This window comes from Thunnus maccoyii, chromosome 20, assembly GCF_910596095.1.
Source record: "Thunnus maccoyii chromosome 20, fThuMac1.1, whole genome shotgun sequence".
Taxonomy (NCBI): Eukaryota; Metazoa; Chordata; class Actinopteri; order Scombriformes; family Scombridae; genus Thunnus; species Thunnus maccoyii.
In genome coordinates this window covers 7,431,077-7,457,624 of record NC_056552.1, presented here as the reverse complement: position 1 = coordinate 7,457,624, position 26,548 = coordinate 7,431,077, and the positions used below count along the sequence as shown (strand labels likewise).

At 40.1% G+C, this 26,548-nt stretch overlaps 3 protein-coding genes and 1 long non-coding RNA gene across 8 annotated transcripts in view; 2 read left to right on the top strand and 2 right to left on the bottom strand.

Annotated features, from left to right (window-relative positions):
* tanc2b (tetratricopeptide repeat, ankyrin repeat and coiled-coil containing 2b) overlaps positions 1 to 12,625 on the bottom strand; it is a 144,498-nt gene extending 131,873 nt beyond the window's left edge. For all 5 annotated transcript variants that reach the window (XM_042396823.1, XM_042396824.1, XM_042396826.1 and 2 more), the window contains exon 1: positions 12,089 to 12,625. The gene's annotated coding sequence lies outside the window, so the exon portion shown is untranslated. The remainder of the gene's footprint in view (positions 1 to 12,088) is intronic.
* Positions 12,626 to 15,917: 3,292 nt separating this feature from the next.
* Positions 15,918 to 19,399, top strand: LOC121886712. Its single transcript, XR_006092824.1, has 3 exons — positions 15,918 to 15,992; positions 16,144 to 16,315; positions 17,696 to 19,399. It is a non-coding gene; the product is annotated as an uncharacterized LOC121886712 (long non-coding RNA).
* cntd1 (cyclin N-terminal domain containing 1) lies at positions 19,202 to 23,372 on the bottom strand. The gene is made up of 7 exons (XM_042396929.1): positions 22,785 to 23,372; positions 20,819 to 20,894; positions 20,558 to 20,729; positions 20,316 to 20,478; positions 20,019 to 20,163; positions 19,641 to 19,737; positions 19,202 to 19,483 (listed from the first exon to the last, which is right to left on the bottom strand). Exons 1-7 carry the CDS (start codon positions 22,951 to 22,953, stop codon positions 19,370 to 19,372), a joined length of 936 nt encoding a protein of 311 aa, XP_042252863.1. The 5' UTR covers positions 22,954 to 23,372; the 3' UTR covers positions 19,202 to 19,369.
* A 1,137-nt stretch (positions 23,373 to 24,509) lies between these two features.
* LOC121886711 (cytochrome c oxidase assembly factor 3 homolog, mitochondrial) lies at positions 24,510 to 26,535 on the top strand. Its single transcript, XM_042396930.1, has 2 exons — positions 24,510 to 24,933; positions 25,930 to 26,535. Exons 1-2 carry the CDS (start codon positions 24,738 to 24,740, stop codon positions 26,031 to 26,033), a joined length of 300 nt encoding a protein of 99 aa, XP_042252864.1. The 5' UTR covers positions 24,510 to 24,737; the 3' UTR covers positions 26,034 to 26,535.
* The last annotated feature ends 13 nt before the right edge of the window (positions 26,536 to 26,548 follow it).

The following is a 26,548-nucleotide window of genomic DNA, read 5'->3' as shown; positions in this document are numbered from 1 at the left end:
ATTCAAGCCTCACAGACTCTCATACCAACCCTGCAATATCCCTCCAGTGTCAACGCAGCTGACTTCCTCATATTCACAAAAAGGACAACTAAGACGTAGATTTTTTTTTTGCAAGGAAGCAGAATGTCATAGCTGCACAAAGGAAGTCTTCAAACAAAACTGCAACACAATAATCAAATTTCCTCTAGGGTGTCACATGGACTTGAAATACTTTTTTTTTTTTTTCGTTTTCTAATTATGGTTGTGCACAATGCTCTTTAGGAGGATCACTTTACAAGGCTTATAGTCTGAGTTGCCAACGCGTTAATTAAGCTGTACCGACTAATGGGTGTCTAAATAAATTACCGAAGTAATAATGGGAAGCTGTAAGAAAGTCATATCTGTCACTCTCAGTTTGATTTTCTGAAATATTTTTTGTTGGGAGCTTTGCAGGCTTGTAGAGAGACTTTAAATAGCTTCTGTGAGGCCATGCTTGGGGTAACATTTGACTTTTTTTTTTTAATTTAAAATGAATATAAAATGTTTGTGAAATCCCACACAGTGCTCTTTTTAATAAAATGCCATCATCTCAGTCAAATACTATCTGCAGTATTTTTTCTTACTTTTTTCCCCTCTGAAAAACAAAACATCTTTGCAAATGTTTGTTAATGTTAATTTTTATGTGTGTGTGTGTGCGAGTGAAAAGTTCCTTACCAGAGTAGATAGCTGATGGTTTAGGGGTTAAAGAAATATGGCAGAGGCCACATAAAGACACGGAACATTTCCCAAGGTTGAATCCTCTTGTCACTTGAAGCTTCAGGGGTCGCGAAGGCCGTGCAGCTGCCCCTCCCACCCCCCCCTTACACCCCCGAACAGATGATGATTAGAAGAGAAACAAGGGGGAAAAACACCTCCCTGTGCTATTTGTCTGTTTTACAACGATACGGGATGGAGCAAAATCTGGTACACAATATGAAAAAAACATCCATAGAAATTCCAGTACCAAAGAAACCCCAAAATCTCAATCATGTGGCAAACCGCATAGTTCTCCTTTGTCCACTGGGTTTCTGTATTATTAACTGAAAAGGCCAAAAATAAGATCAAAACAAATTATGCGACCGACACAATGAAGTCCCCATTTCGCTGATAAATATGGCATTTAAGCTTTCCCCTCTCATCTCCTTCTCAGAGGCCAATGAGTGTTTAAGCTTTCATGTAATACAAATGCCTCTGTGTAAAGTCTAGCGGTTCATGTTTTCCCCATTTTACGCCGTCTAAAGTATACGGCTTCACATCATGAAGAGGCCATTGCTCTGTCTAAGACTCTCTCTCTGCTAGTTTCAGAAATAGGCACTCAGACAAATTAGCCCGCTTAGACCAGACTCCGTGCTCAAGAACAAGGCGTCTGAGGTTGCCAAAGGCCTGGAAAATAAAACACAGGACACTGCGGACCAATTACTTACATAAAACAAATAGAAAAATCACCTACGGTTGTTATTTTAGGTTACATTGACCGAGACAGAATATCAAGAGAACAAGTTAAATTCATGGCTAATAAGGTGACTCATTTAACTGTGTAGCTGAGAGAAAAATCTATGTCTTTATTTTATGTCTCAGTCTGAGTTCATACAAAAAGCAATAAATTGAAAATGAGAGTTTAAAGAAGTAAAAAAGCTCTAAAAATGGTAATTATGAGGACGCTTTTTTGCATAAAAAATTAAATACCAAGAGCTGACCAGATGACCGGAGAAAGATCTTCAGAATCAGCTGGGTCATTAAAGACCCCCCCCCCAAAAAAACCCCAATTGCCCCATTTAATCTCCGTCTGCGCTCCTGACCTCTTCTAAGATATCGTTAACAAACTAAACGTTTGATATTTATGACTGTAATCCATTTGTGCGAGTGGTCAAGTCAGCCCAGCTGCCGTCCGAGCCAACATCAGTAGATCATATTTTTCTCTAAATTCATTTTTAAACACATTGTGGTTTTATTTATATTTATAATAATTATGGGTTTTACTGTACAAAGTTTTTAAAATATCCAGACATGTATTCATCACAATTCTTAAATATAAAATTCAAGGGAAGCCCTAAAAAATGTCTGTAACGTAATTACATAAAAACGCAAATATGAGCCAATATATCATTATTGGATTTTGGGTGAATTTCATGACGATGTGCCGTAACAGCACTTAAAGGCAGGAAAACATACAGATCCCAGAAACTACTGTTCAGATTCAAATTGGTAATGAATGTAGCAGAGATGATGACATTGCCTGCTGTGCGTCAAACCAATTATTGGTCTTTTAGCTACAACTTCCAACACAGATCTACTCATCAGACGACACACGAGGCATTTCCCCCCTTAAAAATGGACATTTGAGTGCTGCTGAGCTGCTTTTCTCATTACTCTTCCATGACTGAAATGTAATTTCTAAAATGTGACATTCTGGCCTTTACCACTAAACTAATGCAACACTCTTTTTTTTTTTTTTTTTGCTCACCTGCTTCAGCACCCTTTAAGCACAAGTGCCCTTTCATCCTGCGTCTCTTGTGAGACCCCAGTTCATTTAAACATGCTGCTTAATATTGCTGTATGAGTGGAGCCAGAAAGAAAGAGAGGCTGTAAAAGTACTTTGCAGCATTCAAACACAAAAGGTTTTGGACTGTTTTGTTAGAAGAGCTGAAGCTAGCAAACAAAACAACAAACCACCTCCTACCAACCTCCGACGTGTGCACCCGCTTTATCACAAGAAACAAAAATAGAACATCTGAGCAGCAGCCTGGCAGGTGTCTACGCTTTAAGTGGCAGGTACCGGTTTGAACGGCGGCGCGTCGAGCCGATATCTGAGCGCGCTGAATTAACAGGGGGTTGACTTTAAACAATACCCACCTTCTCAACAACAACAAAAAAAAACACACACACACACACACATGGCCAGCTGCCCCGTCTATACTTGTCAAAGCATGAAAAAGTCTAGCAACTGCTATTTTTGAGCACCGGCTTGATCTTATTCAGCGCGGATCAAGACGAATGAAACGTTTAGGCAAATACAGTCAAAGAGAGAGAGAGAGAGAGAGAGAGAGAGAGAGCGGTCCTGGCAGAGGGGTGGAGCCAACAAAGCGTGGAGAATGGGATATGGTTAGAGAGCTGGTTTAAAGCATTGCCTAAGATTAGCCCCTTTCTTAGAATCAATCTCATTACAGCGGTTACATCTCATAAAAAGGAGTGGGAGATGATGGGAATATTACTCTGGCCTTAATACCGCAGCTAACACGGAGAAATGAAACCACTTTATGGCGAGATCAGATCGTCTAGAAGAGCACGATTGGTGGCCATTTTTTTCTTCTGCAACATAAAATTAAACACAAAAGGAGTGAGATACTGGAGTATATATGAACATGTGTGTCTGTGTTTAAAAAGCTTTTCCACAATTGCTATTTCACTAACCCCGCTACTGTGATTGTTAGTCATTACCTCTGTGACTCTGTGTTAAAAAAAAAGTATGCTCCAGCTCCTCCCATGTCTAGTTAGCTAAATGAAGAAGGGATATAATATAGTTTCCTTGGAAGCGGCATTAACACTCTGTGGGGTTTTCAGCTGGATATCAATTAGAGGCTCATTAGGCGTTTAGAGACCGCAGTCCCTCCGGCTTCCTGTCGCCCACTGTGAGGCTGGCTGACCCTGACCTTGAGGGGAAGGCTCTTGAGTCTTTTCAGCCCTGAGAGAACAGCTATCAAGCAATCAGAAATGCTTCCTTTCAATCTTTTATTTTGGAAAACACATTGTTTAGAGATATCTTGTATACCCTATGACTTAGAAGATACATCTGATAGACCAGTCAAGAGTTTTTTCTGATATCAGATCACTTTTATTATTTTTTTTTTTCTTTTATTTACCTCAAAGTGTCTCCAACACTTACCTGAGCCATTAGCTTAGCTCATCTTTCCAGAGTGTATTGTAGAGCGATGCATTTAGCTGCGTGTGTGCGTGTGTGTGCTGCATGTTTGCATGTTAACTCATCCAGCCCAGCGCTGCTCCTCTTTATTCTTGCCCCTTGGTGTGTAGTTAGTTTGGGGCAGAGGTGGTTTGGGGTATTTTTAGACAAGACTCTTTGGGACTCTCAGGGACTTTGTGTTCTGACTGCTAACACAATGAACGCTCATGCCTGAACAAGGACATATTTTGGTGACTGGAGGCTAAGCAGTAGACCACTCCCTACATTTAAAAAAATCAAGCCACTGTTGAAGAAAGCCACTCACTCAAACTAACCCTGGAAATGTGTATGAACCCTGTCGACAAGGTCATTTATCTTTTCATAGAAAACAGCCTAATCCTTAGAAATAAAAACGGTTATTTTTAGAATTAACGTGTGATTTAATGTCTCTCCTATAGGACATTCATAAACAATATAACGAAGAACACATTGCCACACCAAGTGCATTATACTTAGATTACACTAAGTGCCACCTCAAGCGGTGCTGATCCCACAGTCAAGCTACAGTGGAGACTGGATATGCAAAGGAAAAGCTCGTGCAGCTGCAGCCATTATGGTCAGCAATCTGACATTTGGTTGCACTGAGAAAACGGGAGTACATCCTTTTGATCTGCGTGCACTTTCCTTTTTGATGTTTACAACTGTGCGTGGCCTGAGAAAACCATCTTGGCCTGAGTAAAACACAATTGTTTGGCTAAAAAGAGCCATAAAAATAGCCTGCATAATGTGCCACGTAGCATTTACAGAACTCCAGACTGACAGTATGCAGAGCAAGAGCAGCCACTTCACTTAGCTTTGATTTACTTCATCCATATTTGGTACTTGTGGACGCTGCGTTCAGTAAAGCAATATCCGTGTGTGATATTGCTCCTTTTGCAAACTTTTATAATTTTAGTAATTCTGTTATCTCCAAAAAAAAAAAAAAGTATGCGCCTAGAAAACACAATCTTGAAATTATGTTTTATGAGAACTTGCTACCGGCAAATATAACTCGTTTGGCTCATTACTTACTGAATTTACTTCCAAATAACACTCAACAGCAAAAACAGCTAATTTTCATCATATTATATAACTTATGAAAATCAGTAAAAGATGACAAATGGGTATCTATCATCTCTAAACTGCCCACAGCTGTGTTACGTCTTCCATTTATATAAAACGGAGGACACACACTTAATGGAAAGGGATGAAAATAATGATTATTTTCATTATTGATCAATCTGTGGATTATGTTTTTCAACTGATCATTACTTCATTATAAAATGTCACAAAATATAGACCGATGTGGATGTGGGAAAGCTACTTTAATGGATTCTGTTCTCAATGATAGGAATTAGAGAGAAAGCCTCTAAATACAAGAAGAATGTAGAGGCCGAGTGCTTTATTCATTTCTCATGTATTTGTCCGGCATTAAGGTGCTTTTGAAGATTCATCATATAAATGAAGAACTAACTGGCACTGCCTGAGAGCGCCAGAGGAAAAGTCTTTATTTAGTTAAGTCATACCGGTGTGAAACGCCGACCAGGTTTGACCTCACAGGGTCGTCATCGAGGTAAAAATCAGGGCTGAAAACCTGCTGGATTCTACAAACACTTGATTTTTAAAACTGTTGTCTATGATAATCAATAAGAGTATGGATTTTGCGTGTTCTCCCTGTGGCTGCGTGGCTTCTCTCCGGGTACTCCGACTTCCTCCCGCAGGCCAAAAACATGCACGTTAGGTTAACTGGAGACTCTTAATTGCCCGTAGGTGTGAATGTGAGTGTGAACAGTCGTCTGTCTCTATTCTATATGTCAGCCCTGTGATTGACTGGCGACCTGTCCACGTTGCACCCCGCCTCTCGCCCAATGTCAGCCGAGATTGGCTCCAGCTCCTCTTTGACACTCTAGAGGATAAGCAGTAAAGAAAATGGATGGATGGATGGATAATCAATAAATAATAAATTAGATCATATTAACACAGATATACAGAACTAAGAGTGAAAACCTGATACACTTTTGGGTGTGAGAGCCCTGACTGATAAGGACGATGACACGCAATGATAAAAACCAAGAATACCCGTCTGACAACAGATAAGAAGCTGATGTCATCTACACACAGGAGAAGTGAACAATGTGTGAACTGTCAGAAATCAGAACAACAACAATGGTGGTAAACAGCGTGATTCAGCTGGCTGACCACACTGTACTCTGGCTTCTCACAGGCTGTTACAGTATCTCACTCCTGGCAGAGAGATTCGAGGTCATACCAAATATTTTGAGATTGAAAGCTCTTTCTTGACCTTGGAAAAGGTAGTCGACATAACAATCTATGAGCTACTAAGTGGAGCCTATTGTTTGATATTATTATAGCAGCTGAGATACATCTGCAACTTCATAGGAGGTTTAAGGCTGGGTTTGCATCCTCTTCAGTTGTTGGACATGATTTTCCTTAAAACTCTAGTATTATCATTTACAGCTATTTATTCGTAGTATTTCATTAATACAAAGGGTATCATTGAAAACAGCGCTGCTCCAAACTCAAAAACAATACCACTCTTCATAAAATCCTTTTCTCCTCACCCTCCTACACTGGCCGTCACACCCTGTTTTAGCACACAAAGCCAATGGAAGGCAGCTGTATCACCAACAACATGTTCACTATGTTCTACAGACACAGAAAAATGCCTCGCAAATTATAATCAAGTTAACCCATTAATGGTAGTTCACATCACAGGGCCGAGGCTCCGTCTCCCACTGCTAACTGAGCGCCACACATGGAGGAACAGTGACACTATTTAGATATGACAGAGCACTAGTGTTTCATTGACAACTTCACGCCAGCCCACAGATCGCATTACAAAGCCCTGGCAGCAGCAGCAGCAGCGTCGATGTACAGGCATTAAGTAAGTGACACGGTGGTAACGCTGTTTGTCTTGTGCTGAACCTTTAATAGAGCACAGCTTTCATGACGGTTGGCATGATAATCCGCTAATAGTGACACCAGATGTTGCGAGTGAGGAGAGCAGGGAGAGATGAATACAACACTTGGATGAGGTGCGCAGAAGAAGACACCAAAGAAACAACCTGGTGGGAGTAAAAATATGCGCTTTCCACCATATAAATCCAAAAAGGTTGTAACGGAGGTCAGTGGTTGCTCCCCACAACACTGCAAAACAAAAGGTTGTTGATGTGGTAGCTGTCGTTCCAGCTATGAGACGCAGCTTTCTAGCCTGATGTACACTCTGCCACTCATCTACAATCAGCAGCTGGGGCCCGGCTCCTGCAGCTGCCTAATAGGCTAACAGGGATCTTCGGTTCCCAGGAGGAAACTTTGAGTGGCAGACTGATTGGATACAGCCGCGTAGCCAATCTTTGTTATCTTACAGCCAAGCCATCTTGGCACAATCAGGTAATGTCATGTAATGTAAGAGGTAGCACATATAAAAGAGTGCATGTAATACTTCTGCTTGTCCAGAGAGGAGTGATTAACTTGATTTCATTAAAGCTGCAATGCAGCAATAAGCTAAAAGTCTCCAGTCACAGCGGTAACTGCCAATATGAAATATCAGTGCAAACTATGGGGAAATGGCTAGAAATGACTTCCCATACATCCTAAGTGAGAACGGGCGCTCGCACTTGCATCCACTCCAACATGTTGTTACATGTCAGCATCTTTTCAGACCTTATTAGCTTTTTTTTAAAAAGATAATTTCTCCACATCCATACCGAGACGCCAAAACAGCAGAGCACCACTTCAATTTCGTCTGCGGGGCATTCACAGGCCACTCCAGCCAGCAGCTGTACTTCATTTCCACCAAGTGGCTTCCCACTGTTTTTGAAGCCTTGTTTATTGTTTACAGAGCAAACACAGAACACTGTGTGCCAGCGAGTCAATTTCGATTGTGATTCTGATTATTAGTGGTAGACGTAGTGGGAGTAGCGCTTGTTACTTCTGACGTTTGGCTTCCGCAGGTTGTTTTTTTTTAAGGCTGTGACCCTTACACATGGCTCGCTTTATAAATATGGAAGCGTGGATTAAAAATGAAAAGCAGTAAAGTAAACCGCAGGGTATAAATATCAGACTTTAAAGTATATATTCTCTACAGACAGGCCTTCAGCCCGTCCTCTGGTCTGATTTAAAACAGCAGATCCATTACACACCTTGTCTTTCGGGACATATAAATAGTCACCAAACACTGTAATAACTTGTAAGCAAAGACTTACTGAACACATGCTTCTGCCAAGTATATAAAATACAATGCTCTGAGAAACACAGAGCTTATTATATATTGATGCAGTGCTCCCATTTATTGTTATGAAACTGTAACTATGCCTACCTATCTACCTAACAGCCTCCCTAGTACATGTACATAGCAGAAGAAAGCACTTTGATCCTGTGCTGTATTTTTGGTTGAGCTGCTGGATTCTTTTTTTTTTTTTTTTTTTTTTTTTTTTTAAAGGTGTATATCCAACTCCTTTGAAGAGAAACAGGCAACAACATGTACATGAAATTAAAAAGAAAAACAGTCTGGCCAGCACTTTTCTTGGAATCTATTTTGGGTTTTTTTTTGGGAATAACAGACCTTACCCCTACAAACAGTACCAAAACAGTGCCGCGTCGTTGTCATGGTTTTTGTTGAAAGTGCTCTTCTGCAGTAACAAAGCCACAGAAGTCTATACGAAGTGGTATTTGTGACAAATAATACTTCAATTGTCTGAGGTTGAATTGCAACAATGACAAGAGGGGACGATTCCTAACGCCAACTTCAAAAATCTTCATCCGGTCAAAGGCTCAGCAGCACGAGTAGGTGAGACACAGAAGTCGAAATGTAAGCCATCAGAGCTCCAAGAAGGACAGGAAACAAAAAGGGGGTAGCAACAGTTAACCACAGAGTTATTCCTCTGATGAAGGAGCTGCAAAAAAAAAACCTCGGAGTCCGTTCGCTAACTAGAAAGAACGAGGCGCTAAAGAAGAAGATGCCTTTTTCTGCATCATTATTACATAATCAAAGGGGCCACACCGAAATGAGGGACATGCCTGGGGAGAATCCATATCCCTCATTAAAGGAGTTCACTGCACTGTTGTTTCTTCCAAATGAGGCAATTTCTGTGTTTTACAGGCTATCAGGAATATCTTTATCCACTGATTTCTCAGCGTGTTAAAAGCTGCTGCTGGTATTTCTCTGAGACAGCCCAACTTCTAACGGCATACAGTTTATGGCGCCATCGCTGCGGTCCCCCCCTCTTTGCCTCACGTTCCTAATATGACTGCCTTGCCCACTCTTGGGGCTTAAATTGACTTACTGGCCAAGAAGGATATAAATTATGACCAAAATATCAATTTGAAATCCCTTTACGCAGCATTTTTCTTCTAAACCGATGATTACGCTATTCATGCAGTACACACATACATGCACAATATACATATAAAGCTACAAAACCCCTAGCGTTTTCTCTTTCCAATAGGATTTTCTGGTTTCCTTACCTGCTTTTCCTGATTAAAAACAGCATCAAGAACGCCATTCGCCTCGGCGCTCAGGTTAATGAATCAAAACATCCCTGAGGACAACACCTTTATTCCCTGTACAGGAAACAATCTCACATTTTCAAAGCTGATAAGATTCAGAGAGCAACACCCAGCGTTGTCTGTGCTCGGTAGTGAGTACACACAGAAAGAGCCGTTTTACCTCATTAAACAACAGACCTTTTCATATCTGAAAGAGCAGTCAAACACTCTTGTGCGGTCAGATGTATCTTAATTAACTACAAGCACTTTTAAGAATAGAAAGTGCAGTGTCAGACATTTATTTGTAAGTTGTATAAAACTATGTATAAACAGCTGCAAGTGACACTTCAGATGTTTTACAGTGTGATGCAATATCATTCTGTGTGTTATTTTATGACAAAGTGCTATAATTTGTCCTTTCTGATGCACCCACTTTGAGAAAAGAATGATAGTCGTACTAAAAAAAGAGGTTTTCTCTTTAAGAAAGAGTGTCTGCATTATGATCTATCTGCTATAGACTATTGTCAGCGGAGAAACAGGTGATTCTGTGTCTTCTATAACGCACAGTTACTGAAGCTCGCTATAAAACTGAAGGTGTACGGTGGCCCTGAAAGCTCAACACAGTGCAACTTAAGAAAACGCGTGAAAATAGACAAAAATACAAGCGAGTGAAGAGAACATCCTCATGGAATCGACGACATATGTGAAAACGGATACAGAAACATGCTGCAAATACAGAAAACATGACCAAATATGCAAGAGAAAAAGACGATATCTCTGGTTCTGCTGCGTATATTTTCATCCTTTTTTGAAAAACTGTCACTCTTGAGTTACGGATGTCCAGTGCTACATCAGTGGAGATGCAAACTAAGATTTCATCTTCTATGTAAATTAAATTTCTGACAATTCTACTCAGTTAGGGCTGCTTAATTAACCATATAACACCTGTAATTACTATTTTGTTCTCTGATGAATAACTACTTTAGAGTACCTTCTTTTTTTATTTTAAGATTTGAGACATGTTTTATTCATACTGTAGGTTTCAGTGAGAAACTGAAGGCTGTTTTCTGTCAACCTAAGCTTCTGAGAAACCCTTTGCCCATTTGCTGGAGCAGAATCTTTTTTTTTTTTTTTGTTTTAACCTTTTGTTGTCAGCCAGCGTGACAGGAGGGACTGTGTGTTGGCTCGGACTGTGGAAAACAAGGTCTTGTCACTGCCCCCATGAGCAGAGAAAGATAAGCACCGACAGACAAAAAGTTCAGAGCTGCAAAAAAAAAAAAAGAAAAAAAAAAAGAAAAACATCATGATCTCATAACGGAAAACCTCAACACTGTGAACTTACAGATGTGTGTCAGGAGAGGGGTAGCAGAGAGAGAGAAGCAAAACTAGCGCTTGTCATTGAAGTGTTGAGCGAACGCTTTGAGGATGACTGTCTTTTATCTATGCCGAGCCGAGCTGACAACCGAGATCTTGAATAAAAAAAAAAAAAAAAAAGTACAGCGAGACAGCAGTCATCTCCAGCCTCATACAAAAACCATGAGTGCTGGAACCCAAATCTTACCAGACTGCAGACCTATTTTTCTGATAAATGCTTTATCACAGCAGTTTTCTGGATGCCATAAAGGCACAGCTCGCGACTATAAAGAGTGCGTGTAAACTATGCCCTAAAAATAACATTTTCTCTCAGTGACGCCTTTTGCTATTTTACAAATCTGCACCATGTTAAATCCTAACCATATAACTGAGAAACATAAAACATCTAAGACATCTGCCAAGATTTTGACATCTTATAACATTCCCCACTCAAACCAGACTCTGTTTCTACCATATAAAGTGCTGAACGGTGATCATAGGGAAATAAGTGTTTTCCCCTTCCAAACAACAGACATTACACAGATTAACAGCCTTTGTTGAAACATACTATTACCACATAAGTCCCTGTCTAGAAGGACCAGATGTCAGATAATAGGCTGTGCAGAGTGAGGTAGGTGCTGGCCTGAAGCCATTGAACAAGTAAGAACAGCTTCTTCCATATAAACCTCTTCACTTTATGGACAGTTTGTTGTCTGGGTGGGCAACCCCCCTTATACCTTGAGATTACATATGATGAATATGTGTTACACATAGAGGAAGAAGTACAAATTCCTCCTTTGTGTATCCTATATCCACTATATATTCACCCTGTTTGATACAGCGAGGCCTCTGTTTTAAAATCATCTGCAAATGCTGTGGTTGCATCCCCTGATTTAACCACATAATGTTAGAGAAAAACACACAACAATGTGTTGCACAGTCCCAATATAAAAAGTCATGAAAATACATTGCACATGTTGCAGTTTGCTGACAAAAAAAAAATGCTTGTTATTGTCTACAAAGGACTGGCTAAGTCTATCTCATTAAACACTACTGGGGGTGTTTATTGGCTTAGCTGGCTGGCTGGCTGGCTGGGGTTTTGCCTATGAGCAGCAGCAGCAGCAAGATATAGGCATTAAAAGGTTGGCTGCTGCAAGAGGCTGACACCTCTAACACACTCGTTTTTATTAAAGATGTAATCAAATAAACTTTAAAATGTAAATATGAGCGGCTGAGAAAGAGCAGAAGTTGCTGTACAAAAAGACAGATTACCTTTCCTAGACTTGAACCTTTGTTTTTCTGGCCAGCTCTAGCATCACATCCGTGCCTCCCGTGCTGCTGCTGTTGCCGCTGCTGCTGCTGCTGCTGCTGCTGCCACTGCTGCTGCTCCGGTTCCGTCTCTGCTGCAGCGCTCCGTGCGGCTCCTCAATCCAAATTACGCGACCAAGTCTGCACGTTTCCAATCAGTCCGAGATAGCTTTGAGCGAGCGAGCGAGCGACTCTGAAAATGACTGCACCGATCAAAGCGGCTACACTCAGTCCAGATGGAGACGGTCACAGTAGCGACACCCATGGGTGTACGCGTCGGCTACACACAAGCTCGGTCTGCAGCAGGTAGCGGTGCCCGGACTGACGGCTCCTTCTCCTTCTACCCCCCGCGCCTAATGTGCCAAGTGTCGCGGCCATTCACAACTCAAGTCATGCGTGTGCGGCGCAGTCAGAGGCAGTCGGTGCCCAGTGCCACGCAGCGCCGCAACATGGAGCGCTGACCTGCCAATCACTGGGTGAAGCCAATCAAAGCCATCAAATATAGTACTTCCGGTACTGTTTTCACAATAAAAAAATGGTAACAGTTGCAACGTGTACAACGCCTATAAGGGGCCAAAAAAAAACAACAAAAAACAAATAATATTGGATGAGGCTTGGAGTGGCCCAATAGCTGAGCGGCTACTGCGCATGTCACATAACCGCAACAACCATGGTTGTCTTGTTGCATTGTCACACCCTTCTCCCTCCTCACTGTTTCCTGTCTACCTCCTCACTAATGACGGTCAAATAAAGGGAAAAAAATGGCTAAAAATAATCATCTTAAAAATATATATACATGAGGACAACAAAAAATAAATGCATTTCCCTATATTACGTTTTTATGATGATCATTGCGATACTTCCGGTATCCATCTGACTGTTTCTAGGCAACTTGACGCAGAGAGCAAGCAGACGGAGCACAGCAACAAACATAGAGTGGGGGGTGCGAGGCAAGCTTAATGAATTATTTATGACGAAAAGAGGCACTAATACCTAAATCATTCATAATTATTCAAGAGAAACAAGGTCGATGTCAATCAAACTTCAATCGCTCTCCCCAGCAGACCGGGTCACGTGACATTTGAAATGATAGATGGAGAATGGAGTTGGTCAGTCTCAGACATTATCCTGACCTCTTCTTCAATCAGTCAATAAAATTACAGGCCTATCAGCCAGAATTACAATCAGGGATGCTTTATTGGTTATAATTAACGATACGCTGTGCCTGATTGTGACATACAAGTTAAATGGACTTCAGCTGACCTGAATCTGTATGGAATCTATTGAATGTATTATAATTATAATTACGCTAATGGTCGTTGTTTGCTGAAAAGGTCATTTAAGGAGAAAAATGCAAAATGTAAATATTTGAGGACAGTTTATATTGATTATATTTGTGGTTGTTGTTGTTGGTAGTCATATCTTAAATGCCTTTTTATTTACCACCATATTAGTACCACATTAGTGCTGATTCTTACTAATCATTAAGTGATAATGTGCTTATCTGGCATGAGCTGTAATCTACTTATTCTCTTGTCTTGTGATTAAACGGATTATTTATTCAGATATGAACTTAAGAACCCTCCATTGCAGTTGACTTGGGCTCACTTCATGGAGTTTCTGCACCAGTCTAGCCACTTTTTTTCACCACAGTTCATGTGATCATTGTCCTTTCAAGGGTGAGCTGCTGTATGGTTGGTCTTCTTTGGTAACTTTGTTGTATACTATACATTGTAATATACTGTATGTCTATCTTCAGTGCTTATGTACCAATGCATAAAGGTCAAGCTTTTAAATGATCATTTGGCTGGCAAGAGGAAAATGTATTGCGGGTATGCTGTACTCTAGTGTGAACCCTCCTTTGCTACCATATTAAGACACATGGCAGAATTAAGACATGGCAACATCATACATCTTAGCTTGTATGCGATGTAACTAAATATATCCTTCAGTTGGCAGACATAATAAACCCGCCAAAGGACATATTTGTACTTTAAAAGGTTCCCTCTCTGCAAATGGTAATGAGAAATACCTGAGGGAGGCCCTGGAAACAGGCTTGGGTGCAGGGTTTCTGACACAATGTGTTCACGTGTGTGTGTGCGTGTGTGTGTGTGAGCCTGTGTGTCAGTGAGTGTGATGAACGAGGTGGTCACAGATAGCTCAGTGGTTAAGCCCCCCTCCCTACACCACCACCACCACTTGAAACACATATGCTTCCACTGGCATTGAATCAAATCACGCTTTCTCTATCTCTGTCTTCTCCGGTACGTTCCCTCTGTCTGAACATAAAGAATGAAAACAGTAAAGGTGAGTGCGCAGCCCCACTCTCCCTTTAACAGACTGCAAGGGGAGGTGAGATTAATGGGGGCTAACACAAGATTGCAGGGAGATCAGCAGAGTCGTGGGGAGCCTGAGAATTAAGAGTGACTCAATGAAGCCTGGCCCTGGATTTTCTGCTAATCTACTGAAGCTCTAGCTCCTCTGGCACAGATCTGTGTGTTTAAACTGCACTGTATGTGACGGCAGTAGGAATCTTTTTTTATTCTACTACTCTCAGATGTGAGACTGAAAGATCAAAGTCTTAAGCTTTTTTATCAATCAATGATATGTGGCTGCCTATCATGAGGAAGTCCAGACAAGAAGTTTGTGTTGTTCAGTAGTTTTAAATATAAAATTCATAATAAAAATGTGTGTGTCTAATGAGTATCGCACTGTCTTGGAGGTTTTTTAATATAATTGCAACTATAGCAACATAAGCTCCGTATTTCCCCGCATATACAGTGGCAACAGTAAGCATAGCAACAGTTGCTAGGGAGAGACAGGGCAGATCCCTAAAGAGCTGATGTACTCGTTTGGTAAATGAACCATATAAAAGGAAAATTCCCTCAGGACTTTATATTTCACAGAGTGACAATACTAAAACAATACTGGCCAAGGAAACGTGTCAACTGTAAACTGAGGTTAGCTCATTTTAAAAATGGGCTTATCAGCGACGTCTAACGTAAAGTGGATCAACGCGGATCTCCATGGAAACGAGTCATTAAAACAAAACAAAAAAAAACACTGGATGTGAACCCTATTCAACTCCCCAATAATAGCCTGCAACCGATTTCATCTTTCACATCCATCCGTCTAAAGAGCGAGTCTGATGCTTTACATTAGTGTTAAATAGGTTAATATCTCATATTTATATAATTAATTATCAAAAGGAATCATCATATGTATTTACTCTATCTGGCACCAACGTCTGTACTTTTTATTTTTGTAAAAAGTAACCAGAATCAAGACTTTTACAATTGTTATTTTTATACAAAAACTGGTCCGATGTTATTTTAAACAATTAAAAATATTAATTTCTAAGATGTAAAGCTACTGTTTTCTTTTAAGACTTTGCAGTTGCTGAACGCATCAAAATGACACTGAAGATAAATAATTAAAGCTAATAGAATAATCCTAATTAATTGTTAAATAGCACATTCTGCCATTATGCTTTTTTGTCTTTAGCTACTGTTCTTGTCTTCTTTCTTTATTATGTCAATTTCTTCAGTTTAAAACTAATGTTGAGATAAATAGAAGTAAATTTTTAGTTAAAAAAAACAAACCCTCCTTAACTGCACAAGTCTGAGGTTGTAATAATACTTTGGCTTTGTGGCTGAAGAGTAGCAGGACACCACACACAGCTGGTACACCTGACAGTGGATACAGGTGTATCACCTTTCTACAGACTTGCTTTCTCTGGGATTATTTCACACCTATACTTACAGTATCTAAGCACTACCCGTGCCCTACCACACTAGCGAGCTGCCATCTGCTGTGTTGTAATTACATCCCAGACAGGATGCTAAAAGCCTCAGAAACGTTGAATATGGTAAGCTTGAGAAGGAAACGTACAAGGAGTTAGAAATTAAACTATACGCACAGCATTTTACCATATAGTTTCATTAAAGCAGCATCCAATATCCCTCTTAAGTAATACAGCTTTTCCAACACTCTAAAACCTCTTCGTTTGCCACCTGCAGTTGTCCCCCTGCAGCTGTGGGAAAAGTGCTTCATCTGAGCCGGGGAGCCCATGGAACAAAGGCTCGGTGTCCTGCCTTCAAGCTATCTCCAGTGAAACCCCGAGCATGATTGCAGAGCTGGCAGTGACTTCAAAGATTCCCCACAGAGGAAAGGCCCCCACGGCATCCAGATGTAAGTTTTCTAGGATACATTTTGCTCTGCAGGTTATAGCAGGATGCAACTGGCCAGTGTTTTTACCACTACCTGGTGTTTTTGTTTTTTTTTTAATCCATCTATTTTTTAAGCTTCCTACATCATAATATTAACTGTTATTCGATATCTGCTGTGTTGTTATTGCAAGTCAATATGTTTGATTTCATTTGGAACACAGCTTCTCTGCATCGCCTTCACAAAGGGCAATAAAGTACAGTCTTACACCAGGCACAGGTTCGAGCATGTGGAAAGGAGAGTATTAAATGGATCCACCCATGGAGAAGCAAGCAAACAAACGCAAAGCCAAGATATCCTGAGGAGCAAGAACAAGACGAGACACCTTTTCAACAAAACAAACACTGAGGAGATCATAGACTCTGAATATCCCTCCGGTACTGAAACTTTGGACAACTTCCTGGGAGATACCACTGCTGTCCCACATCTTCCCAGACTTGTTACACTGTCCGGTAAATCTTAAAAGGAGGAGCTGGATGACAACTTATTAGCCTTCTGGCAGAGCACATATAGAGGGATTATATCACTGTTGAGACGACAGCTTCTCAGTCAAACTCTTCCTCCAGCCACTCTCACAGCCAACATAGCCTGCAGTCTTTCAATTCACAGTTATGTACATCAAGAAGTTCAGGTAGAGCACCTGCTAGTAGTGATGGATACAGTCTCACTCATGTACCGGAGCAAACGAGGCAATCTCAAATGGCACCACTGCCACCTATCTCTGACAGAGTCAGCAGGGGCTCTGCGGCTGGCACTCAGCAGACAGACCGACATCTCTCTGAGCTTCAAAGCAGCTGGCAAACATCCCAGACAAGCCATGCTCCTCCACCCAGGCAATCTACTCTGGTCAACTGTGAGGAGGAAGCAGAAGCTATTCAGGGAGGAACCAGTTCTAACGAGGCCTCGAGTCCGAGGACATCTGGACAGCTAGATAATCTGAATGTGGTGATGATGACTCATGATGAAGAGCTAGCACACAAGCAAGAGGGAGGGGCTACTGCTGCCCAGGATGCTCAGTCAGTAGAAGAGATTGTATGCAGACCCAAACAAAGGATATCTATATGATGAATAGATATAATAATATATAATAATGTACTGAATAGCTATGACTTATTTTATGATAGTAATATGATCATAATAATCTTAATTTGTATAAGAGTTAATGAAATAGTATGCAAATTAACTGATTGAATTAAAAGTTTCAAATATTAATACAAGGTTTGGGTTGTTATGGGGTTGTATTATGTGACATCTAATGAGGAGGAACCAGCAACCAGTGTTGGATCTGCCACTGTGGTGATTGTTCACCAACTAATCCACTGTTATCACCATGTCTGTGCTCAGGAAATATGCGGTTCGTTCACCATAAATGCCTGAAGAAATGGATCAAGACAAAAATCCAGTCAGGTCGGTATAGCTAAAGGTGATAATGTGACTTTGCAACAGTCTTGACAGATCAGCAACACTGATAAGAAAAAAACAAATATGTTGATGAACAGTTTAATTAGGGTAATCAGAGATCATAACTGAAATATTTAGGCACACCGTATCCATTTTTCTACGGTCAGAGCTCTATGTTGTCCACCTTTATAAGGAGATGCTAACATTGGGCCCAGATACATTTGACTGGGATTATCACAGAAGACATAGCCAGCAGCAACAGGAGGTGAACTTACACAGAATCACCAAAATGGACAAAATAAAAAATATTCCTGGAAAAATAATCTTTTGCATCCGGATCCTCTCCTACAATTGTTCTTTATGTTATTGCTATTGGAGGTTTTTAACTTCCCAATCAAGGTATAAGCCAGGGTAACTAAACGTTCTTTAAGCATATTATTGTGTAATATTGCATGTAATGTGTGATGTGGATTGACCCAACCTGGAGCATACAAAGAGAATAACTCAAAATTATCTCTGTAGCTGTCACTATTAGCACTTGGGTATTTGGAGGTACTTTATACCTGCACCCAGAGTGTTGCAGTGTATGCATTGTGAGGCCACCGAGGCACCCTCAGAGGCTTCTGTTGAATTATTGCCACTATAAATAGATTGATATTTATCAGCAAATGCTTTGATATGATTTATTTCAAAATTGTCCCATATTAGAAAACACATGGAGTTCAGATACAGCAGCCCCTTCAAGTACCGCTTTGTTCATTGGACAACATGCACAGTATATGAGCATGGCAGGAGCCAATCAGCTTCTTTGAGTGGTTAATTGATATATTGGCTTGTCAACTTTGTCTGCTAGTTCACTCCAGAGAGTTTAATGGATATGTCTGTGATAAAAGTGTCTTTCTGGCTGTATATGAGGTTATGCCTTCATTGTAAATATAGGATTAGTGAGTGTTTTAATATGTGTAACTTGACTTGCTAAATGGCAATATATGACTTAGCAAAATTCCTGTAGTTGATTCTTTTAACTGCTATTTCTCATATTTGGAAAATATTAGTTTCATTGTAACTGTGCATTAACATGTATTGCAATCTTTAATTAATTATTGAATCTTTATGTACTCAGTTCTCGTTTGAGTATAAGTATTGATACCCTGTGGACAACGTTTTATAGAACTTTCAGTGCAGCTAATTTACTGTGTAATTTACTAGTGTTCTGTTATACAGTATTATAGTTCATTATTGTAATATTCTTGCAAATATTAATGTTTTTGCAAAATGTCAGTTGCTGTAATAAGGCTGTGAGAGATCTAGAAAATAATGTATACAGACAGGTCAACGTTTTCAGTGTATTGTCACAATTTCAAAAATATGTTTTTTGCTATAAAGACTGTACAATTAAAATAACCTTGACATATTTCAGTCATAAATAATTATATGATAGAATTTAACTACTTTAGGAACTGTAGTGATTTATTCTTTTGGCACTATTTCATCACATATTCAACACACATCTAACCAAAGTGCATAGTTCATGTTCAGCATCAACATGTAAAACCAGGAAACAAACTTAACAGTAACAGCATAAAGCAGTATTCAGTGGATGAGTGTTATCAAAATTCAAGTTGATGTTAGAGGGCAACTGGTTCCGACAATGTGCATCAATGTCACATGAGCCAAATCGCTGATGCTCCTCCTTGAGATTCCTGTGATGTGACTCAGTTCTCCCACTACCTGCGATGTATGAAAAGACAGAACAACAAAAACAGTTTGTATGGTTTGTCCACCATATAATGCATCTGTGATTGATTAATTAACTGATGTCAGAACAAATGCTACTGTGAATGTATTAAAATACAGTTTTAATACTTTAAAATCACAAGTATTACACCTGTTCCCATTTCCTGACATAGAGGATGAAGGTAGCCACCGCGATGACACCGACACCAAGAAGCATGCAGTCTTCAGTCACTGTCACAAACTTCTCTCTGTTTTTTTAGAGAAGGTTAATGCAGTCTTAATAACCTTACCCACCAAGAGTATTAGGTTCAATTCACTCATAATATAATGGCTCTTCAGGTATATGTGTTGCAAGGAGGCAAGCAATGAGAAACATGACAGCACGAGACAAAATTTGAAACCAAAACAACATGGACAGTTCTCAGCTGTTTGTAGTCCACTCAACTGCAAAACAAGCAACTTGTCCACTCTACCATGACTGTAGCTACCTGTCCCAAAACATCATGAAACATCAAGGAAAATGTGATACCTTTGTTCCCTGGGTGGGCTGAGACACTGAGTTGTAATCATTAACAAGGAGTCATAAATAGCAGTCCTCCGCAGGCTGATGAACTGGAGAACATGATGGCACAGGTAATACAGGTGTTCCACAGGGACAGACGGATCATTGTGTCCTATAAAAATAATAGTCACCACCGTCAAAGTCAGTACAGCTGTTCATAGAAATGATTATTGTCACATGACCCTGTTTAATTAATTCTTACAAATTATTTTAACACTCTAACTCTTTACATAAGTTGGTCTGTGTTTACACATGAAATCTTACCAAGCACCTCCAGAAGTATTTCCACATACATAAGAGGGTTAGTAGCATTAAGTCTGAATCCAAGCCCTTTCAAGACCATCAGCTCTGATTCCATGACAGTCTGCTTGGAAACACTGTGGCCGATCGAATGCAGAAAGCGCACAGCTGTATTGTTGTTGATCATCTATAAATCATCAGAGATCCTCTTATTTTTCATTTACAGGGTGCTGAAATGTATTAATCAAGCGCATCAAAGAACTTACATGACTGTGCAGAGACAGTTTGCTTGCAAGTTGGACGCAGGAAAAGACGATGAGGGGGAATTTCTCCTTGAGCTTGTCAAAAACAGCATCGTCATAACTTCTTGGTTCCTCAGCAGCTGCACCTTGAGGTATGGGTGTGGTGAACAAATCTGTAAGGTGCTTGACCATGAACCTGGGGAGGGGGGACAAAAATATTCACATGAAGACCTAGCTAAATGATTACAGTGGGCGAGGAAATTCTATTGTGCTGCTCCTTCTCACCTTTGAAGTAATTCAATAGCATGGTACCCAACCAGCGGATCAAGGCTCAGTTCTTTAGTTATAAGGAAGGTGAACTCTAAGCGACATCAGAGAGGGATGCAGGGCGTCAACAAAAGCAGACACAAAACAGGAAAATCATTTTCTGAGTGGAAGCGTACAGTACAGCATGTTGGGACAGAGCTGACGGATTAGACTCAAAGCATATCTGCAAAATGGAATCTGTAAAGCAATATCATGCATGCAGTAACACGGAGGCAGTAAATGTGTCTAGGCAATCTTATGTATCGTGACGCAGGCAGAGATCTCACGCAGTTCAGTGAAACGGAATCAATGGATTGAAATGTGTGCCATTACTCTCCAGGCGTTATCGGTTATTCACTGTCATTTATGAGCTCTTTATCAGCTCTGCTAATTGACCATATTGGAAATGAAAAACTATAAATATATAGCATCATTTGTCAAGGTACAAATCGTTCCCCTGGATGATGAAATAAAATAACACACAGGCCCAGATGGTCCAATAACAACAGGTAGTGAAAATCCTGATTTTTTTTACGTGGAATAACAGCTGAGGGTGGTGCAAGTAAAACATTTAACACTGAATCACAAACATGCTGGGTTCTGAACACCGCCCACCAGCCAAACACTGGCAAAATGATATCGAGACTGGCCAGCAGTTTAAAAGAAACTCAAGTATTTATCTGGAAGTTCCTCCTATTCAAAAATCACACCCTGCGTTGAAACTGTGAAAACGGTAAGTTACAGTACTTCAGTAAGCCGACAGTTATGAAAGCATCAGCGCTCACACCTGGGGAGGCATGTAAATGAAATAAGACGGAACTTCACACAGAGTTATCCACGTTTTATTTGAGCTGTTATGTAAACTACAAGCAATCATTTGGATGTAGATTATATAAGTCATTAAAGCCTGCTTTCCATCTGCTCCTCCTCTCTGGTAGGGATTGTCTGCGGAGGTACTGGCAGCAGGGAGACTCAGGTATCTCGAGGAGTTTGTATTAAGAATTGGCCTCAGTTATGACAGGGCTCATAATTCCAGATGTATGAAAGACCTCCCAGTGATGACAAGGCACAGCGAGGCTTAGTGGGGCATTCAGAGATAGTCCTGTAACACAGCACTCCTACCTGCTGACTTAAATTATTCAAGGTGTTAGAGTGAGACAGCTCTGCCCCCAGCTGAAAGGATGACAACATGAAAACACATACAGTACCATAAGCCTATACTTCTTTTAATGTAGTAATTAAATTAGTTGCATCCATAGAAGATGCGTGTTTAAAATCATGTTTTAAATTAGTTAACGTTTTCAAATCTGTCTTAAAACAATAGTCAGGTGCCCAAATGAACATTGGTTTTTCTTGCAATAATCATTCCTCCTGTTCATACTGACCATTAAATTCCCTTCATAATGCACTTTCAATGTAAGCGAAGGGGAGGAATGAACAGGAGGAATGATTACAGCGATGAAAACCTCTTTTCACTGTTCATGTGGACACCTGACTGTTGTTTTAAGACAGACTTGATCAATTGTGAACCCATCCTTTAAATGACATGTAGCAGTGAAGTGCATAAATCGTTAGCAGTGAGGGCTGTCTAGCTGTTAATTGTCACAGCTGTGTGATATAAAGATCCGTCCGTAAAGATTAAGAACATGTTTTACCTGAATGCTTCAGCATAAAGCATGAAGAAAGCATACCTGAGCGAGAAAAGGTGTCGTTTCTGCAGATAACGGTTGAAAGTCTCATGTTTGACGTTATAGCTAATTTAAAACGGATAAAATGTATTTCATACATAAAATTTTTCCAATTTAACGGTCATTTGTCTAAAAAAATATTTTGCATCATCCTCATTCGACTCGCAAAATTGTTACTGTGACTCTGAGTTTCACTAAAAACAATTTGCTAAAAGCTTTGTTAGCTAAGTTAAAATGAACATGTAACCGTTACTCACCCATTAGTTTTTTCTCTTTGAAGTCTCCGCTACATTTTGATAAATTGCTGAGATTTTCTTTGTTTCTATTGTCAAGATTAGTGAGAAAATCTGAGAGCAGGTCATAAGAGGCTTCCCGAAACTTGATATTTGTACTTTGGCGTGGAGAACAAAAAAATCTTTTCGCCATTTAAGTTACACTGACTAAGCACAAAGTGCACTTTTAAAAACAGTTTGGAGTTAGGTATAGTTAGGAGTATGTTCACTTTTGTCAACAGTTGATACAGAAATACATTTAACAACAACAAAAAAAATAACCGAGACTTGTATTTTCCTGAAGATGGCGCTATTCCCGCAGGTTTCATCCGAGCGTCGCCTCGTAGGAACCAAACGAACGAAAGCTGGCACCGGGGACTCATTTTGATGTTACACACTCCTGTTTCCGCCCAGCACAGATCTCACAACATACGGATCAGATTCTCAATGAGCATCAGACACTAGATCTTATTCTTTTAGATTTTCTTACAGCTCTCCTGTATTTTTTTAGTTGTATCATGTTAAAACCATTAACTATCTTCAACCAAAACATAAAACATAAGTAACAAGTAACAACAATAATGTAACAAACGACAAAGGCATTAAAGGAAAATATTTGAATCTTTACACACTTCTACTGTTTTAATTGCTTCACTGTTCTTCAGTCCATATAATGTTTCAATTTAGTCCCCGGTTTCTATTTTGAATTGTTTTATGTGTGGTTTCTTTTTAGTTCATTTGCATTTGTGAATGTAATATTTCCATATAAGATAAAGAGGTTCAAAATAAACAGTCTTTCACAATCAGTATCATTCTTATCACAAAAAAATAGCTCTACTGTATTGTGGTCATGGGGTCCGTGCATGAAGTATAATTCATTTGCAGTTATTCACGTTGTATAATGAAAAACCCCATTTTTCGGGGTATTTCCAGATTTCATTGTCTTAAGAAGTACAATACAATTCAGCGCGCTTAAATGTCTGCTTGTTCCATTATCCAACTTGTACCATGGCTGTATACCATGGATGTATAAAGAGAAGGGTTAGAAGGTTTTTGTTTTTACATCCATATTGGGTGAACAGTGAAGCAACTGTAGCCCCCTTTTTTAGGTAGTCTGCCAACTGTAGGACAATGCAAGAGGAGGATGATCCGAAATATACAGCAAATGCAGCCAGGGAGATTTTTATGACCCAGCAGTGGGATGCTCCTCACTGGCATTGTCATCACCTGACCTCAGTCCAGCTGAGCAGGTGTGTCACTCGCCGAAAATCTGACCAAAGGCAGAAGTCCAGTTTATCGTTCAGGTCTGACACAGAATCCCCAGGGGAGATATACGTGTTGTGTTGTGTTGTGCTCTGAAGCTAACAGTTAGCCACGGTGGTGGGCAGGTAAATAATTTAAACTGTGTTTGGTTGGAGAGGCTAACTGGATAAAGTCATGCACACAACAAGACAAGCAGACCACGAACATAAAAGTTGGACTCAGCTGTACGTAACGTCGATGTGTACAGCATACATTTTACATGGTTTTATCTCCAAGGTGTGTAAAAGAAGTTATGAATCATTGTCATTATTTAGTCTATTTGTTTATTTATTTAGTGTAGCTCTCCTTAAATTTAGCTGTGGCCAACACACGAAACGCGCAACTTTTACTTTGAAGGCAAGCTGTCTCCGTTTCCGGCTCCCGACTTCCTTTTTCAATTTTCTTTGTACAAGAACACTTTAGCGCGCTGATCTGTATCGTACTTCTTAAGACAATGAAATCTGGAAGTTTTCATTATACAACGTGAACAACTGCAAATTAATTATACTTCATGCACGGACCTCATAGATTGTGTAGGATACTTGTTTTCTGCGTGACGTAACATGCACAATCGTTTCGTTGAATAAAGTTTTGTATTTAAAAAAAAAAAAAAACACCTCATTGACTGCTGCAGACATGGCTGACAAGACGCCGAAGGAGTCCGATGCTCCCTTTGCGACCAGGATAGACCCGATCAAAGAGGGTCTTTCTAAAGAGCAGATGTACTACATAAGACAGGTGGAGCTTGAGCAGTGGAAGAAGAAAACACAGAAGCTGAGGACACGAAACGTCGTGACAGGACTCGCCATCGGAGCGCTTGTTCTGGGAATTTGTATCCTTACCAAACGTCAACACAAGGTGAACTATGTAACTAAACGTTAGCTTAGCGCGCTAAAGTTACTCTGACCTCCCTGCATTTGAATCAGGTAACAGTGTTTATCATCGCTCAACATGACACCTAACGCTAATTTATCCTCGCAGGTTGCATTTGAGACTTTATTGGCTGTGAATTATTCGAATAACTGAAAGATAAGGCTACGCTAACTTGTCCTCCATTCAATGAATGCTTAACAGCTAAGAGAGAAGTTCTGGCATAGCTAACCATAACTGGGGGTTCAAAAAAGAAAAACATAATATGAATTAGGGTTTTAGTGCATTAGCTAAGTAAAACATTAATTTTGTGTGTTTGAAACGGTTTCTTATTTAGGCTATTAATTAGCACCGAATACTATTTGCAAAGCACTCAATCTGTAGGTGTGCTACTTAGCGGATCTGCGCACGCGCACACATGCGCACGACCAACAATCTTGGGCTCCTGTTTCCGCCTTTCGCGCAACCTTGCTGTCGGACATGCTGTCGAGACTGTATACACATATATACATTTACGTCTACTATCTGTGTGAGAATACTTGGCAAAATGTATTTGCTTTCTCACTCACAAATGAAATATTTGTAGTGTACCATGATATATTTACTCATACGTAATGAGTGGAGTTGCTGGTATGTGAAACCACATAGAATTAGCAAAGTTTACTGTCTTTATTGTAATAACAATAATAAAGATGTTTATAATAGGGTATTTTAACTTGCTCCCCATATTCTTAGAGTATATATGGAGTGAGTAGTGGTGTTATAAAAGAGTATCAAAATATGCTCTCCACATTCTTACATTACACTTATCATTGTTTGTGGATTTTGAACCTGTCATGTTATGGTTTGATCTGAAACACCTGGCTGACTTGCTGCTTGCATGTCATGTCTTGTAATGTTTGTTCTAGTACACGTCTTACTTCCACATGTTTGCCTTGACAACTTGCTCCCCTATTAGATGGCTACACATTTTACTCAGTCTCCCAGGAGCGGATCATGGATGAAATGGACGAAGAAGCCAAGCGTGCAAGAATGCAGGGACCTAAGACTGGTGCCAACTGAGATGCGTCTGTCCTGCACTTAACCAAGAAAGGACTTATGTGGACACTGCTGCCACTGATTCATATTCCATGAGTGGCTGCTGTCTTTTTCATGTTGAGACAGCGCTGGACTTTGTTTTTTGTCTCGATTCGTGTAGGGTGATTGTGTGGTTCTGCTGCTGACTTTAAACTAGATGTGTCTTGATTTGCTCACCTGTCAGGGGAAAGGACAGATCCACTGACCTCAACATGACCTTACATGCTGCCCAAAAGGCCCCAGACTGTAGAGTAATTACTACCATTACCTAACAAATTGCCAGCCAGTGCAGTCCGATCATCTCTTCTGTTGTGCATCCAATATGAGGAGAATATTTCTAAACCTCAGACAGAAAATGATGTTAAATCTACAGTGGCCTTCAACACAAACAGAATGCCAGTGACAGCGATGAAATGACACACAGATCGTCCTGTTTATTTATGTTGATAAAGTGATCATTTGTAAAATAAAAATCTAATGTATTTGATTTTTTTTTTTTT

Excerpts from the sequence above, each read along its gene's own strand:
- cntd1 (XM_042396929.1), bottom strand. The coding sequence starts at position 22,953 with ATGGCGAAAAGATTTTTTTGTTCTCCACGCCAAAGTACAAATATCAAG. Across the intron at positions 20,895-22,784 it reads CAAAGAGAAAAAACTAATGG|AGTTCACCTTCCTTATAACT; the intron begins GTGAGTAACGGT and ends GATGTCGCTTAG. Across the intron at positions 19,484-19,640 it reads ATGTCAGGAAATGGGAACAG|GTAGTGGGAGAACTGAGTCA; the intron begins GTGTAATACTTG and ends CATACATCGCAG.
- LOC121886711 (XM_042396930.1), top strand. The coding sequence starts at position 24,738 with ATGGCTGACAAGACGCCGAAGGAGTCCGATGCTCCCTTTGCGACCAGG. Across the intron at positions 24,934-25,929 it reads AGCGCTTGTTCTGGGAATTT|ATGGCTACACATTTTACTCA; the intron begins GTATCCTTACCA and ends CTCCCCTATTAG.